The sequence below is a fragment of the Chelon labrosus genome (assembly GCF_963514085.1).
Source record: "Chelon labrosus genome assembly, chromosome: 2".
Classification (NCBI taxonomy): domain Eukaryota; kingdom Metazoa; phylum Chordata; class Actinopteri; order Mugiliformes; family Mugilidae; genus Chelon; species Chelon labrosus.
Window position 1 is genome coordinate 33,306,381 of NC_140338.1, and position 17,513 is coordinate 33,323,893.

Sequence of the window (17,513 nt, forward strand, 5' to 3'; positions counted from 1 at the left end):
TGAACAGCAAGAAAGACACAGCTGTCCTTGAATATGTTGTCTTAGTGCATCACCACACAGTCTGTGTAGGATGTAAAGAGGAAGGTCACAGAGAGCTCCATCTGATGTCGTAAGTCACAGGTGACTCTGCTTTCCAGGGAGACATTTTAAGTCTGAGAGTAGCACTTTCCACCAGTATGATGGGGACAAACTATTATTAAGTGCTGAAACTGTCCCTATGTCTCAGGAACTTTCTATAGAAACCATGTTACAGTAGATAGATAGATAGATAGATAGATAGATAGATAGATAGATAGATAACTTTACTGATCCCTTTGGGAGGTTCCTGGAGGGAAATTGACATCTCCATCACATGCAGCATTGTCGAACATACACGAATTTTTATAGAAAAACAGTGAATAAACCCCAAAACCCAACACCCAGAAAAGAATAATAATAATAATAATAATAATAATAATAATGATAATAAATATTGTGACTGTACATAGTTTGTGTGTTATTGCATAAATATTGTGATTGCACATGGTTTGTTTATTGCACATTCTTAGCGAGAAAAATACCAACTGCACATTATTATTGCACCCTATTACTGCAGATTATTAAGAAAGGTCAGAGAGTCAGAGAATCAGGAATTCAGGAAAACCGGCTGCCCCCCCTGTCTTTCAGTCCCTTTCCTTTTGAAGGCACTCGAAAAGTCCAGGAACAGTGCCTTTTCCCTTGTCCAGATGCGAGTGGGCTCTGTGTAAGAGGTAGAGGGGCTCAGTTGCATTGTAGCTAGAATTGATACCACTAAAAAGCTTGTATGGGATTATAGTTTAAATAATAAATGTAAAATGCTAGAAATGTGCAAGAGCAGAGTCCCTTTTATTTGACTGGAACTATGTAGTTAATTTTTGTAACTGTCATTTTCTTGTGAGTCCATTTGCAGGGATGTTGAATAAAGATGATGAGGCTGAATTTGTTTTTCCATCGTGTTTTTTTAAAGAAAGAGTTGACCAAAAATTCTGTGTTTGTCCTGGAATAAAAAGTGAACTTTATATGCTGATACATTCCTCATAATATACAATAAAACCAAAGAAAGGTATGAAAAGGGGTTCAAAAGGGGTTCAAGTTAGTACTGCAGTATGTCACAAAAGTGCATAAAACATGTACAGAATGGTTGGCTGATATAACAATTTCACGACTCAACTCTATCCTCAAACCAAATTTGGATTATGAAAATTCAGAAATTTCCTGATCTAAGAAAACAAGTAGTTGTGTTTTCCACAATTTTTTTTTTTTATTTTTTGCTATGAAAACTGCAAAATCGAGAATAAATATGAAAATCCCACTATGATGTGACAAAAACTGTTTTATTTTTGCAAATAAAATGCAAGCCAAAAGCTAGTAAGCATTTGCATTTAATAAAGATCAAATCCTACAAAACAAATCAGTGTCCACGTACTGAACGCTTTCAGTTATCTCTCCTCTCTTCTGGTGGTGATACAAAAATTCAGTTGGAGAGTACTGCTTGCTTAAATAAAAGTAAATTAATCCATTAAATTAATCCAGTACAGCCATGTTATTTTGGAAATCTGAAGGCTTTTTCTGTCACTAAAACCAATGAATATCACAATATAGCATTTGCCCAAGGCTTTCACTGATAATTCATTAGCATTTATTTACCCTATGTGACATTATATCATGACCAGGAGTCTCTTGGGCCTATTGTGCCTCTCTATCCTCGCTGGGGATCTCCTCTGAACAAAGCTCTTTGGTATGGTCCATCACAACCGGTGGAGTCATGCTAAGGCACTCAGACTGGGCCCTGAACTCCTCCATCTCCTTCTCCTCCACCGCTCTTCTCCTGCTGAACAGGTACAAACGCTGAGTTTTCTTTGACTCTTTGTTGAACATCATGACTGCGCAGTCCTGGCAAGATGTGGAGAGGAGAGTCACAGTCACGTTGAACTGTTCAAAGGCGAAGCCGCTGCCTTCCAGTGTGACGTTGGACAGCATATGTTGACAGCTGTCACCAAAACGGAAACTGCGTGTGAAGAGCATTTCCGAAGTGTTGCTGTAACTGGTAAACATAATGATGGCGCTGTCTCTCCGCTTTAAGGATTCCACGTTTGCTGGATCACTCAGACTGGCTGCAACTAAAGCCCATCTGCCCTCCAGATGATGAGCGGTCAGTTGATCCAAAGGCTGGACCAAATGTTCACAAGCCAAAGGAGTTGAATGGCTCACAGACAGCCAGCACAGGAGAACGATGACATATGCAGCAAACATGTCTCTGTACTTTGAAATATGCTATCTGTTGCAGTGTTTGCAGGCAGTGTCACAATGTATTCTCAAAATGATAATGGTTATGCAGCGTGGCTGTTTTTATAGTCAGTTGAAAGATCCGGTTTCACAATTCTGTCCTCTTTTTCTGTTTATTTTGTGATTGCGAAAGAAAGGAACAGTCTGAGTACTGAGACAACTAATACTGTATTAACTGTGTTTGTCTCTTATACAGTGTACAGTTGTATATATCAATAGCAGTGTACATTCATTGTATAGTTCCACTTGTAGATCCTATATATCCTCTGTTTAGAAAACCTTTTTGTATTCGGTAGTAATATGCTGAAGTGGAGTAGATAGAGTAGTACAGCAGTAGTTGTAGTTATAGTGTGTTTGTCTCATCACCATCTTGAATCTTTTACTAGATATGGGGAATTGTTGGAATTAACTGGTAAAAATAGGAGGACTCATTTTAAAAACTGAAAAGATATAGACAGTACACACTGTTGACTGGTTTATTTCAAGTATTTCAGATTCAGGTATTTCAGTTTATGTGATCACACATTTCAGCCAGTCTTAATGAAGTCCAACTGTGCGTATTTCAAATCTCAGGTTTGAGCTAAGAAAGGCTCAAAATGCCAACATACAGACACAGTGTAAAAGTCTTTCAGTACATAAAAGAAAAATTAGATTTCTACATATCCATAATAATCTTTTTATTATTTTATTATCACTCTAGTGACAGTGAAGTGTCGCCCAATCAAACAGGCTTGTTTCACCAGCTAAGGTTTAAACGAACGACGTCAACAACAATGTCAGCGACCTCTCAATGACCTTTCAATGATGACTCGCTGACAGTGTAACTTAAGCTTGTGACTATAACCCTGGTTCTCTGATACGGTATGATTGCCTCACTATGGGAACGCCTTCTGCGTGACCGCATCAGAAGCTCAAATGGCATTACGCCAACCCTAATAGGCTGGCTCCTGTGGTGTCTATGCCAGGAGGGTCCGAGGCCCTCCCTCTATATAATAGAATGGCATAGAGCTAATCATCATCCAAAACAAGCTCACCTCTTCCTCGCTTCCATAGCAAGGAGGGGGTCTGGTGAGACACTCATTCATGCTTATCAGGCAATCCTGACTCTCGGATTGCCAGACATGCCTGCACTTCACAAGTAGGATGCAACACTCTAAAAAGGACTTGCACCAAGGACCGAATGTGTTGGTGCTGTAACATCCAAACTATAAAACCTTACAAAAGTGTGGGTCGAGGCCCAGCATACAGCTGCACAGACCTCTTGAATGGAAACTCCCTTAAAGAGATCCCAGGACGTTACTAGACCCCTGGTAGAGTGAGTATGCAGACCAGCAGGGGGTTGACGACTCTTGCTGGTATAAGCCAGGGCAATAGCCCCCACTATCCAGTGGGAAAGACGTTATTTGGACACTTGTCTGCCCACATGTGGCTTTGCCCAGGACACAAATAATTGGTCACTTTGTCTAAAACCCAGAGTCCTGTCCAGATAAATTTGCAACGCACGAACTGAACACAGAGTATGCAAATGTCGATGGTCCTCAGACGAGAAGGGCAGAGGGTGAAATGCAACCAGATGCTTAGTGGAGGCTAAAGCCAACAGTAATGCTGTCTTCAGTGACAACATCTTCAGCTTCACCTGTTCCAGAGGCTCAAAAGGGGAACAGGACAGAGCGTCAAGTACAGTTCCAAGATCCCATGAAGGAGCAAGTGGCCTATTCATAGGCAATTTACAATGCGCGCCTCTCATGAAACTCGCCGTCTTTCCGTCAAAACCAATATGGCGCGATGAAATAGCTAGCCAGCGCGACAGGTGGATTCCTCGTCCTAGTCATCGGACAGCAGGAGTTCCGAGTTGGCTGACTCCTCATTGTCACATTTCCCTCCAGGATGGAATGTGTGTGGCGATGCCCTCGCATCCCACGTTTGCATCTTGTGATGGGAAGACCAGTTCAAGTGGCTCTGGATTTGCATCTGCCCAGCTCAGCCCAGGTGTTGTAGCCCAGTCCTCCCTGTGGGATAGCGGCTTCTCGTCAGCTAAAGCGTAACCATATAATTGGGAACGAAGCGCCCAGTGACCAAGTGGTGCACTCAGACCTGTGGACAGTTTAGCTTAGCATCCAAACAGCATAGTTATCCACAGGCTTGTGTGAGAAGCGAGAAGAGGTTTTTGAATGACGATTAATGCTACGCCAGTCTATTATATAGGGGGCCAAAGATGCTACAGGAGCCAGTCTTAGGGCTGGCGTAATGTGATTTGAGGTTCTGATGGGGAGGCGTTCCCATAGTGAGACACGAAACAAATGCTATGAAAGAGAACTGGCCATGCTGTAGCATCATGCTGTGGTTGCACCACCGCCAGAAAAGCAACAGGCTACGAGTCATTTTCAATGCGTACCAGTCATATGACAAGCCACAATTTTCCCGTCAGCAAATCTTATGTGTTTCTGTCATATTTGAACAAATTACAATATTCATAAACTTTGACAAGTAGCTGAGCAAAATATAGCCAATGTAGCCAACCCTGCTTGGCTGTTTTGTAAATATTGTTGCTTGTAGTGTTGTTACAAAGTTGCCAGCTACATTATCTGACCAGCTTAACACTGATTTGTCATGCAGTGACAGTTGTTGGGGATCAGTTTGAAGCTTCATATCACTAGCTTCCACTGAAACCTGTTGTTTTGTTGCCAGTAGTGTGAATACAGCATTCGCCTAGAGCAAGTGTCGGCAACCCGCGGCTCTGGTGGTGAGTATTTTTTATTTATTTATTTTTTTTTTTACTTCGTTAGTCTTTAAAATGTAATTCTAAATTTAAAGATTATGGTGATCTTGTAAAATCAAAATAAAACGTGTTCAATTTTTCGTCGCTCGTGATATGCGTCACAACCGCCTATCTGCGACACCTGCCGGCGTGTGATTTCTTGAACTTTTTTGAACCCAGGTAGGCCAAGTATGGATAAATCTAAGAAAAGAAAAGTGTCTGAAGAAAACAGAACGTTTAATGGTACATGGGCAGATTCATCTGTTTTCTCTGCTGACAAGACTGGTTTAGCAGTATGCTTAATATGTCATGAGAAATTAGGAAACAACAAAAAGTCAAATGTCGCAAGACATTTCCAGAATAAGCACACAGCCTTTGCTCAAAAATATCTAGATGGAGGTGAAAGAAAAAAAGCTGTTTCGGAACTGATGCAGACGGTTGATCTTACTTTACAAGGTGTGAACACAGTGTTGGCATAAATGCCGACACCATTGCAGCCTGCAAGGTCCTACACAATGTTGTATCACAGATCCAGACATCGCACCCCCAGGCCCTGCTATTGATCTCCGGTGACTTCGACCATGCCCCCCTGTCCTCCACTCTCCCCACATTCACCCAATATGTTAAATGCAACACCAAGGACAATAGGACACTGGACTTGCTGTATGCAAACATCAAGGATGTATACAGCTCCTCACTCCTCCCCTCACTGGGCCGTTCTGACCACAACCTGGTTCATATGCTCCCTGCCTACATACCTATGGTAAACAAACAACCACCTACCAAAAGGTATGTGAGGACATGGACTGAGGAGGCCAGTATGGCACTGAGGGACTAACTTTTCATAAAACTATGGTTAACATAAACACAGAAATATTTTTTCAGGGCCAATAAAGTCACATTATGTACAAATAAAGTTACATTACAACATTTTATTGTAATTGAATTGTTAGTATTTTTCCTTGGTTTGTCAAAGTTGTGTTGTGTTGGGTTTGTGTTAAATTGCATCTGTTTTTCAAATCATGGAAACAAAATTTGCAGCACAATTGCTTCTTTCAAAATAAGTTTTTTAAAAAAACTTTTCTGTAAATGTTACATTGATTGAAAGAAAAAGTAATATCCATTTACTTGACTTTTCATTTCTCAAATCTGTGTGAGAAATTATCCTGTCACTATCGTTCAGTGCTCCTGTCCGTTTGTTTTTCACTTTCAGTTAGAGTTGTTGTATTGCTAGTCATTTCTTCAGGACAAAGCTCCTTTGTAGGATCCATCACAGCAGGTGGAGGCATTTTCAGACATTCCACCTGAGCGGTGAACTCCTCAAGCTCTCTCTGGTCCAGCTGTCTCCTCCTGCTGAACAGGTAGAAATGCTGCCGCTTCCCGGATTCCACATCAAAGCTCAGCAGTAAGCAGTCAGGGCAGGATGTGCGGATGAAGGTTGTTGTGACATTGTCGTTGTCAAAGGTGAAGCTGCTGCCTTCCAGGGAGATGCTGTAAGATGCATAGTGACACTCGTTATTTAAACGCATGCTGCGACTGAAGGAGATGTTGGTTTCACTGATGCTGGAGAAGTCAGCGGTGGCGCTGTCTCTGAGTCTTAATCGTTCCATTAATGGTAGGTGGCTCAGACTTCCTGCAACCATAGCCCGTCTGCCTTTTAAGTGATGGAGATCAAGTTGACTCAAGTTGAGAGGCTGGATCAAGTCTTCACATGCCATAGGAGCTGAATGGCCCACAGACATCAAGCAAAGGAGAACAGTGGCACACAGAGCTTGCATGGCTATGTATGTAGAAATGCTGTCCATTGTTTTGTTTGCAGGATGTTGTTGGAATGATAGGTTTCTCAACAATGTGGCTTTCAGGTTATATACTTTGTCAGAAATGTTCAGTTTCACAACACTAAAAATACCAGAGAGCAGGGTCCACATTTAACCTGGGGTTTCTGTGATTATGAAATCGCTAAAAAAATAAGGTTTTGTGTACTGTGACTATTGATCGTTTACACAGGCTATTCCCATCTCTGGCTGCCTCCTACTTGAGTGATAGGTTCATTACAGGGACAGGACAAAATATTAATTACTAATAGACTATACCACCAGTGTTACTGATACACTTGCACCAAAAGTTGTCATTTTTATGCAACATGCAGGCCCGACAAACACTTTGAGTTGTTCCAACCAATTTGAATTATAAGAGTCACAGCACACTGGAAAACAGATCACTGTTACCTTTTAAGTCTAAAGTCTGGGCTCATATCAGCTTTTACAATGACAAAATGTCCAAAAACTGCAAGATGTGTAGGAATTGTCTAATGAAAGTTAAGTAGACAATAGCAGTTGGCATATAATTGCCACTGACATACAATTAACATATATCGCCACATTACATATTATCTGTGGAATCTTCTGGTGGAGAGAACCACTAATACGTTACCTTGGACTCTCAGAGAGATTTGTGAAATTACAAAATCACATGAGAATTCACCCTCGAGCCATGGGTTTTGGGTTGATCGACAGCAATACCAAACAGGCGGCCTTTTATGTGTAAATTGTCCTTACAAAGACGGGAATAATTGTCTACTGACACACTAAAACAGTATAGCTAGCTACTGGAGATGCACTGTTTTGTACATGAACAGGTTCCATCAAAGTTGTCAAATTCTGTCAACTTGACACCACAGTGCAATCCAGGTAACAAATAAATAATTCCTGCTTTCTGCATTTTTACAGGTATTTATCTTCTTCAGTTGCACAGTTATTGTCGTGGATGGTCTTGCGGGGTATTAAACATTGCAGAATTACTATTGAGATACCATGAGGGATAGCATATTATATCAAGAGTTACTCTATGATTTCTATCTATTAATCAAATGCAACATTATCTTTTACTGTTTTAAAGTTAAAGTAATATGTAGCATTTGTTCTGTCTGATCTCTCCATATTGAGAATAAAATTGTCAGTTGTCAGTTTATTTAGTAATAAAATTTCTTGAACAAAATTATCATTTAGGGCGGCAGTGGGCACAGTGGTGTGGTGGTGGGTTCGAATCCATGGGCCAACTGGGTCCTTTCTGTGTGGAGTTTGCATGTTCTCCCTGTGTCTGTGTGGGTTCTCTCCGGGTACTCCAGCTTCCTCCCCTGACCCTTCACAGGACAAGCGGTTACAGAAGATGAGTGAGTGAGTGAGTGAGTGCGTGAATGGGTGTGCACCTGAGTGTGAATGGTTGTCTGTCTCTCTGTGTTAGCTCTGCGATGGACTTGGGACCTGTCCAGGGTGTACCCCGCCTCTCGCCCAATGACAGCTGGGATAGGCTCTACTCCTCCAGCGACCCTCCAGAGGACAAGCGGTTACAGAAAATGAATGACTGAAAAATTGTGATTCACAGTCGAGTCAAAAATTCTCTGGCTTGAAGTTTGACCCCCACTTAGGTGTGACTGACTGAATGAAGAGTTTGATGTGTGCCATCTATGTGGAACTGTGGAAGTTGATGATTAACTGTTAATCAATGTGGAGCAGATCTGCAGAGGTAACACTCAGTAATCAGAAACACAACACGCTGAGTTTGTCTGGATTCATGCTAGCTCTCTAATACCAGCCATTCAATCTCTAAAGAAGATGGTGTTCTTTTAATCACCTTTCCAACAAGCAAATAGTAAAGAATGAATTATCTCAAGTTTTAGTGTAAACTGTAAAAGGGCATGTCATTAACTGTAGGCATATATTTACTGACTGGTTTATTTTTACTTAAGTTAAAAAAGTACATGAATATATTTTTTATGATGTAAATGCTTCAAAAGGATGCATGGCAACAATAGAATAAATTATATTCTAAAATAAGAGTAGAACAGATTTTGTTGTGTTTATTTTCTTTAGTCTCTGCAAGCACTATTGTATTAATTTACTGACTCATTCCTTGGTTTAAATACTGTAATAAAATAATCTATTGTGTCATTCACTATTTTTTTATTTTAATTAAACCTAAATTTAAAACCTTCATGTTTCATATATACACTGTCATTTAAGGGGCAAATAACTTTGAAGATAAAATAAGGCTGGATTTAAATCATACAGTCCAGACAATAATTTCCACTGAGCAAAACTGAGCTGTGTTTTATGTAAGTATAAATTCTTATTAAGATGACGCTAACTGATGCAAGTGGAACCAACATGACACCAGACATTATCAACATATATAATTTTTACACCTGGCTGAGTAACTACTGCCACACTCCTCACTTTCTATCATGCCTGTAACCTTAATATGTGTCCTTTTCAAGACCCTCTATAAGGGTTCTCATTTTATATAAAGCTGACACATTGGTGTCTCATGACGTTGGATAACCACAGATTACAAAGTCCACAGTTGTTGGCTGGAAATGAGAAGCACGTTCACTCTGACAAATCAAAGCCTTTTAACATTTAACAGACTTTCACATTGTAAATCAGCTCTACTTGTTCAGCCAGCAATTATCATTTTTTGTTATAGTTTCTTCTCTAAATTTCACAGTTAAAGGCAAGTTTAGTCTCAAGCAAATGCAGTCTAAAAAATGTGAAATCCAGAGTTCAAATCTTCCAAACAGATTGTCAGTTTGCAATCGTAGTAACTGTTATATTATATGTATGTATGTGTGAACATGGTGGTAAGTATACCACTGTTTAGTTGGATTACAAACCTCCAGTTATGTAACACTGTCAGTGCCAGAGGGCAGTGTATGAAGCCAAATCCAAGTCAAAAAGTCAAATTGAAAACTTACATTTTGATCTTGAACTTGAAAAATACAACACTTTTTTTTTCAGTTCCTCTCTTTTTGCCTTGATTTGGCGTGGGGGGAATGGTATATATCGATAGAGGGGCGTGGAACCATGAGGGACACGTTGCCTTCAGGAAACATGGGTATTACTAGATATATGGTTCAACACCTCTTATAAATCATATTCATATGAATAAACTGACAAAGGTGATAAAGTCAGATAAGAAAGACACTGGATCATATATGTACTAAAAGCTGTATTCTTATGGTATATCAATATATTTTTTCAGACAATTAAAACATTTGAGTCAGCATAACTTTTTAAATTACATTTTTTTTGTATGAAGCCAAATCCAAGTCAAAAAGTCAAATTGAAACTCACATTTTGATCTTGAACTTGAAAAATACAACATTGTACCCACACTAAAAGTAATTGTAGGGTAATATTAAGCATCATTTACATTTTTTACTTTAATTTATATTTTGAGTTCTCAATTTGTCAGTTGCATATTTTGTGTTTTCAGATTCACATCTAATTTTCATACAGCCTTGAGTCACTTATTTTGTCACTTTCAGATCATATTTTTTTTCCAAGTCTAAAAAATGTGAAATCCGGAGTTCAAATCTTCCAAACAGATCGTCAGTTTGCAATCTTGTAAATGATCCCCTTACTCAAGGACAGGCTCCCTTTGTGTCAGTTACGCAATGCATCAGATGAAAGTCAGAGCTTAAAATGAGCTGAAACAAACTCTAAAAAGTTGCTACTTAAAATGAGTTTATTTATAATTACAGCACGGCATGAAAATGTTTTCATTCTGTACATGATGGTTGTGTCTGCACAGTAACACAATACATACAATCAATTAATATGAAGTACATGGATACTGACACAATGTGTCTTTTCACTGTCTCTCATCTTTCTGATTCTCTGTTTTCTCTTCTTCTTGTGTTGCTGGATTACTGACTATCTCATCAGGACAAAGCTCCTTCGTAGGATCCATCACAGCAGGTGGAGGCATGTTCAGACACTCCACCTGAGCTGTGAACTCCTCCGTCTCCGTCTGCTCCAGCTGTCTCCTCCTGCTGAACAGGTAAAAATGCTGCTTCTTCCCCGCATGATTGTCCATACGCATCAGCATGCAGTCACGACAAGATGTATGAATGAAACTTGCACTGAGGTTTCTTTTATCTGTCCCGTCATAGGTGAAGCTGCTGCCTTCCAGGGTGATGTTATAGGAACTGTACAGACACTTGCCATCTAAGCGGATGCTACGAGCATAGGAAATGTTAGTGTCACTGGTGTTGCTGGAGAAATTAACTGTGGCGCTGTCTCTTTTTTTGAAGACCTCCAGGAACGGTAGGTGGCTCAGACTGCCTGCAACTAACGCCCATTTTCCTTCCAGTTGACGAAGATCCAAGTGATCCAAGGGCCGAACCAACTCTTCGCAGGCCAGAGGAGCTGAATGGCTCACACACACCAAACAGAGGAGAGCGATGGCGCATGATGCAAAAATCATGTTGTATTCTTGTCAGTCACTGGGACACAGAGTCAGAGTATTTTCAAACAGTCAGTGTGGCTGGTGAGGAGGTCTAGCTAGCTTTATATTTGTTTCAGAAATCTCTAGTTTCACAATGCAAAAGAAAAGTTTAACCTGTAGATTCCGTGATTGTGAAATTGAAGAATATTTTGAGTTCTGTCTGTCACTCTGGATTGTTTGAAGTGTTTGTACTTGATGTACTTGTTGACTTTTTGTTGTGTGACAACCATGAGATCAAGTGCTCTTTTTACAGCTCCCAGATGAAAGTTATTGTTATACAGTATTTAAATAAACTGCACATCTTAACTGTTATTTTTATTGAATTTAAGTCAACTTTGATAAAGGACCATCAGAGCTTTTTGGCTTTGCAAATTTTGTATTATAAATATTATGTATATTAAATATGGAGTGTGCTACATATAACATCTTTTCAAACTTAAATACAAATACAAATTGGTTTCCACTTTTAAGACAATATATACATTACAGTTTCTGCTAAAATCATAGTAACTGTTATATTATATGTATGTGTGAACAAGTATACCACTGTTTAGTTGGATTACAAACCTCCAGTTATGTAACACTGTCAGTGCCAGAGGGCAGTGTATGAAGCCAAATCCAAGTCAAAATGTCAAATTGAAAACTCACATTTTGATCTTGAACTTGAAAAATACAACACTGTACCCACACTAAAAGTAATTGTAGGGTAATATTAAGCATCATTTACATTTTACTTTAATTTATAGTTTGAGTTCTCAATTTGTCAGTTGCATATTTTGTGTTTTCAGATCACATCTAATTTTCATACAGCCTTGAGTCACTTATTTTGTTACTTTCAGATCATATTTTATTTTTTTTCAGTTCCTCTCTTTTTGCCTTGATTTGGCGTGGGGGGAATGGTATATATTGAGAGAGGGGCGTGGAACCATGAGGGACACGTTGCCTTCAGGAAACATGGGTATTACTAGATATATGGTTCAACACCTCTTATAAATCATATTCATATGAATAAACTGACAAAGGTGATAAAGTCAGATAAGAAAGACACTGGATCATATATGTACTAAAAGCTGTATTCTTATGGTATATCAATATATTTTTTCAGACAATTAAAACATTTGAGTCAGCATAACTTTTTAAATTACATTTTTATTAACAACCAACACAAGGCAGACAACAAATAAGGTGCCTTCATACAGGATATGTGTTGTGCTTACAGCATACGCACGTATATATTCATGATTGCAGCCTACCAAATTAAAGCTTTATCTTATGCCACCACATTTGAACGCTTGTTTTGTTTGTTTGTTCCCCAGCCTACAACGTAACCTTCGATACCTTCCGTCAGCTATATGATGTACATCTAATACTTTTAACCGTCAAATTAATTTGTAGAGGTAGAAAAATCTCACTGACTGACCTACCAATTCAACACTTTTTTCAGCTACAAAATCTTTCTGGATTTAAGATTTTGAATAATAGCAAATAATGATAGTTGTGTAATTTGATTTTATATCAATTTTTATATCAATACCAAATTCCATAGGCCGTATCAATTAAAACATTATTTCCAATACAGATTATGTATGCTGCAGGGAATGCTTGGAATTTGACCACAGAGAACCAGAATATCTTAGCAGTATTGTTCGTTTCACCTAAATTATTACACCTGTTATTAATATGATGTTAGAACACTGGAAATGTGTGACAAAACATGGTACATTTTTATGAAACTGTTCAGACAACAAAAGCTTGAAATGCTGGCAAATTGATTCCTACCACATGAACAGCTATCATGTACCAAAGTCTCTTAAGCCTTTTGTCCCTCTGCTTTTTCTTCACCGGGAGCTTCTGGTTTGATTTCAGTCTCTCTCGGACAGAGCTCCTTGGAGGGATCTGGCACAAGAGGTGGAGGCAGATTCAGACACTGCACCTGAGCTCTGAACTCATTCATCTCTGTACGCCCCACCTCCCTCCTTTTACTGAACAGGTAGAGGTCCCGTCTGCTGTAACGATGGGTCGACACGTCGAAGACAAACACCAAACAGTCTGGACAGGATGTACGAAGGATGATCCCACTAAAATTGGCGTTGAACATTGTGTAGTTGAACGTGGGACTTTCCACTAAGACATTTAAGTGGGTCTCCAGGCATCTATCGCGGTAACGGTCAACTTGGGTGTATGTGAAGTTGTAGGCGTAAAGAGTCGTACTGTCTCTAGTTCTTAGTCCAGCCTCAACTCTAGGATCTTCCAAACTGCCTGCAACTAAAGCCCATCTTCCCTCCAAATTCCGAGGATCAAGCTGATCCAAAGGCCGGATCAAGTCTTCACAGCCCAGAGGAGCGGACAGGCTCACAGACACCAAACACAGAACGGCAATGACTACAGCAATCATTGTGTTGTTGTTAGGATGTTTATCTTTGTCTCACTGACAATGTGTCTGGTTAAGAGGTTTTCCTGGATTTATACTTGTTTCGCCACCCTTTTGATTTTGTAATACGAGAAATTCCACGAAGGATTGCCCCATACCCTGCATGTTGATTTGGGGATTGAGAAATTTTAAGCAATGGCTTACATATTGTTTACACTTGAAATTTACTGGTAGGTCTGTCTTGTATGTCTGAAATATATGTAGTGAAAATCAGAATTTGAAGAATATATTGTTTGGTTACAATTGTGTGGACTCCTTTTTTAAACTAACTGACTGAAGTATATCAATGATCCCAACATGTAATACGCTATATGTAATTGCTGCAAGTAGAATCAAATTAGGATATAATATACTGTGTTTTACTGAACAGTAAAAATATTATAGAGTAGGCTGACCAACTAACCTGCTCAGTCTGAAGAGATACTGTGGCTCGTCATACAACTATCCTTTGAAATTCCACTGTTGATGGACGCTCAGCAGGACATATTTTCAATTACAGGACACACTACAACAACCCCTTCTCCAAGAACCCTGCTGTTAGCCATGAAACTACCCCAAGATCTGGTAGAGAAACTGCTTTGGCAAGCTCCATGCACTTGTGTAAGTGCCGGATTTTTTGAGAGATGCCGCAGGAAACAAGAGGCCTCTTGTGAGCTCTGTGATCCAGCTCTTTCTGCAAATTTATTTTTACTTTAAGTCACTGTTGCCTCCCTTCTATTTCTTTCGCAGCTGAACATCAATAAAAGTGCAATCCCAGTGAAATGTGTAGATGTGATTGACTTTACAAGCTTCAGCACAAGTTGTTCTAAGCAGTTTGTGCAGGAGACAGAGTATTAAAATGGAATATAAAGATATAAAATGCCCTAAAAAGGGGATTCAATTATTCTACTGTATGTATTAAGTAACTCTTTTAACCAGGGTTTTGTGGATTGGAGGGATGGTGAGTTTTCAAATGCTCAGCTTAGAGTGTTAGAGAACAGTGTTCTTTCTCTTAGTAGTGTTCCTCCAAGGGTCCACAAAGATCAAAATGACATAACAGAAACCTGAAGAATATTGTGTTTGTCTTGAAAGAGAAGTTTTCCATTAAAATGTGAACTAATGTGGGTTTAAAACTCCAAATCTGTATTAAAGTAGTGAAACTGAGAAAATCTCAGATTAGATCTGATGTCATTAGGAATAAAGTAACAAGATAATGAAATAAAGATTCAACATTAATCAGTGTGTTTTTTGTTGCATGAAACGATGTTGTGGGTTTCAGGCACAGAAATGCTGGACACCAAGTATTCCAAGTTTTGTATCACAAATGACAGTTTAATCATTAAACCATTCACCAATCATCATTTCAAAGCTGAAAATGTTCACAAGCTTTCTGTATACAGCCTATATACATCCATACACAGAGCAATGTCAGAAGCTCTGGACTCTCGCCACTAAAAGTACAAACTCAGAATTTTCAGGTACTTTAAAATAATTTCTCTTTTAAAATACAATCAGTCGAGAATATTCAATTGTACACTGTTTATGAATTAATCTGTGGACTGTCAAAACTTACAGTGTGTTACAGAGTAAATAAAAATGGTCAGGTTCTATATTGTATTTGGATTAACTAATATATCACAAAAAGTCCAAAAATCTATAAAATGATACAGTGTTAAAGCGATTAAATTAGACTGATATGTTCCCTGAACCTCTCCAGATCTTTTCCAGTCACGTATTCTGAAAGTTACTAGATGAATTATGGTCGCAGATACATCCATTTAAAATCATTAAATGTATGCTTTACGTAGACTGGCTGGCTCTTCTGCCAACCTACAAAATGACATCCAACTCAGACAGTGTCAAATTTACCTCATGCTTTGGTCCAAGTTATGTAAAGAGAATTTAAAAGTGTTTCCCTGGGTAGTGAGCTCCTCATGTTTGAAACTGATTCAGTCCATAACAGCCCCCTCTTTTTATTGGACAGAACTGAGACAGTGTCAAAGCTTTATATTGGGGTTGAGGACATACAGTGGATGTTGGCAGAGGACAGTGGAGGAAAGGGAAGCAGCCTGTGGAAATGCTGATTTGAAAACTGATGGATGCATAACACAAAGAGACGAGGGAAGAATTGTATTGGAAATTGAACAGTGTTGAGACAGACTGAAGGATACTATCAGACTAAAGAGACCGAGAGGAAATGAATGCATAGAGAGGGCATTTACATGACAGAGCAGCACTGGCAGGTTTTGTGTTTGGGTGCTGAAGTCTCCTCTCCCTGGCTAGCTCTGGTTGGGCTCTGTGTATCTGCGCTGGCCGCACTATTGGCTCCTGCTGCCTCTGCCTTAGTGTTGGAGGCTTTGACTTCCAACAGAAGGGGCTCCTGCTCCCCTGGCCCTGCTTCTGTCCTTTGATTATCTTGGGGATCAGCCAGAGGGACCTCCTGGAACTGACCAGCCAGACAGGCAGGTTCTTGGGCTTTTAATACTGCCTGTGCTCCCACTGGTACTGCTAAAGCTTCACTCTCAGCCTGCAGCTTGGCATCAATGGTCGAGGGTGGCACCTCAGAATAGACTGGCACTGGAGCCACCATAGTGCCCTCTACATCACTGGCAGGGGACTGCAGAGGCACAGAGGCTGGATCTTCCAGTTGTTTGTCCTGGCCATCTGCTTTTGTCTCTCCATCTCCATTTTCCTTTATGTTGCTTTCAGCATTTTCATCTCCAGTTGCTGGTTGTGCCTCTGTAGTGACTTCAGTTACCACACTCCTCTCTGATTCAGTGAAAGTTTCTGGAGCCGTTTCTGTTTTTGCTGCCTCCTCCACAGGCTCCCCTCCCTGTCCCCCTGCTTCTGGATTTGGCAGAGGGGTTTTGTCTGACTGCCTGGACTCCGCATCTCCCTGGCATGTAACCTCCTCGGGTACATCCTCTTCATCCCCTTCATCTGTGATGATCACACATTCGGCTCTCATCACCAGAGTCCCTTCTTCTTCCTCCTCCTCAGTAATATGGACATTTGGAACCTGACCAGGCTCCACCTCAGAAACACACAGTCCCGGTTCCAGCTTCATGCTAACCGCACCCTCAGCGCTTTCGATTGGTCCATTTGTAGCTGATTGAATATTTTCCTCTGAAGTGCTGTGATCAGTCTTTACCTCTAAGTCTTCCCTACCATTGGCCAGGACGACAGCAGCTTCATCCAGATGGGGGCTTTGTTTTACACTGGCTTTATTTTCATTTGTTTCTAAAGAAAACAACACATATATATCACCGTGAGTCAGTGTTATTGACACTAATTATTAGCTTCCATTGTGGTTGGTGTTGATGCACCTTAGCCTGATTGCAATTTCAGGTTGCTTTGCTACAAATAAAGTATGTAAGTGACCAGTATAGCTTGCTGATGTAATGTACTGCTATTAATACAATGTTCAGCAACTGGATAACACTGTTTAGTTACAGACCCTTACTGTTAATCAATGAAGGGAGGCATGTATTTCTTAAGTTAGGTCATCAAAATGTTGAAAGAGACAAAAGTAAGGAGAGAGTGAGAGAGAGAAATTTAAAATATTATTAACTCTGGCCATGAGACAACAAACCAATGGTTGACTAAACAGTTGCACATTAGATGCAAATTTTGACTCTGCATACTGTATTAGAACTTTATAGACTGTGGACGGTTTAAAAATAAATGGATTTGTCAATTTCATTTTAAGAACCCTCTTGTTTATTTCAACATCTTGTCAACTCTCTCTAAATA

General features: G+C 39.8%; 1 protein-coding gene across 2 annotated transcripts in view; it reads right to left on the bottom strand.

Annotated features, from left to right (window-relative positions):
* Positions 1 to 12,479: 12,479 nt before the first annotated feature.
* The window catches only part of palm3 (paralemmin 3), a 37,861-nt gene continuing 32,827 nt past the window's right edge, over positions 12,480 to 17,513 (bottom strand). For both annotated transcript variants that reach the window (XM_084566853.1, XM_084566854.1), the window contains one exon: positions 12,480 to 17,000. In XM_084566853.1, the coding sequence (XP_084422979.1) occupies positions 15,979 to 17,000 (1,022 nt within the window). In that variant the 3' untranslated portion in view covers positions 12,480 to 15,978. The remainder of the gene's footprint in view (positions 17,001 to 17,513) is intronic.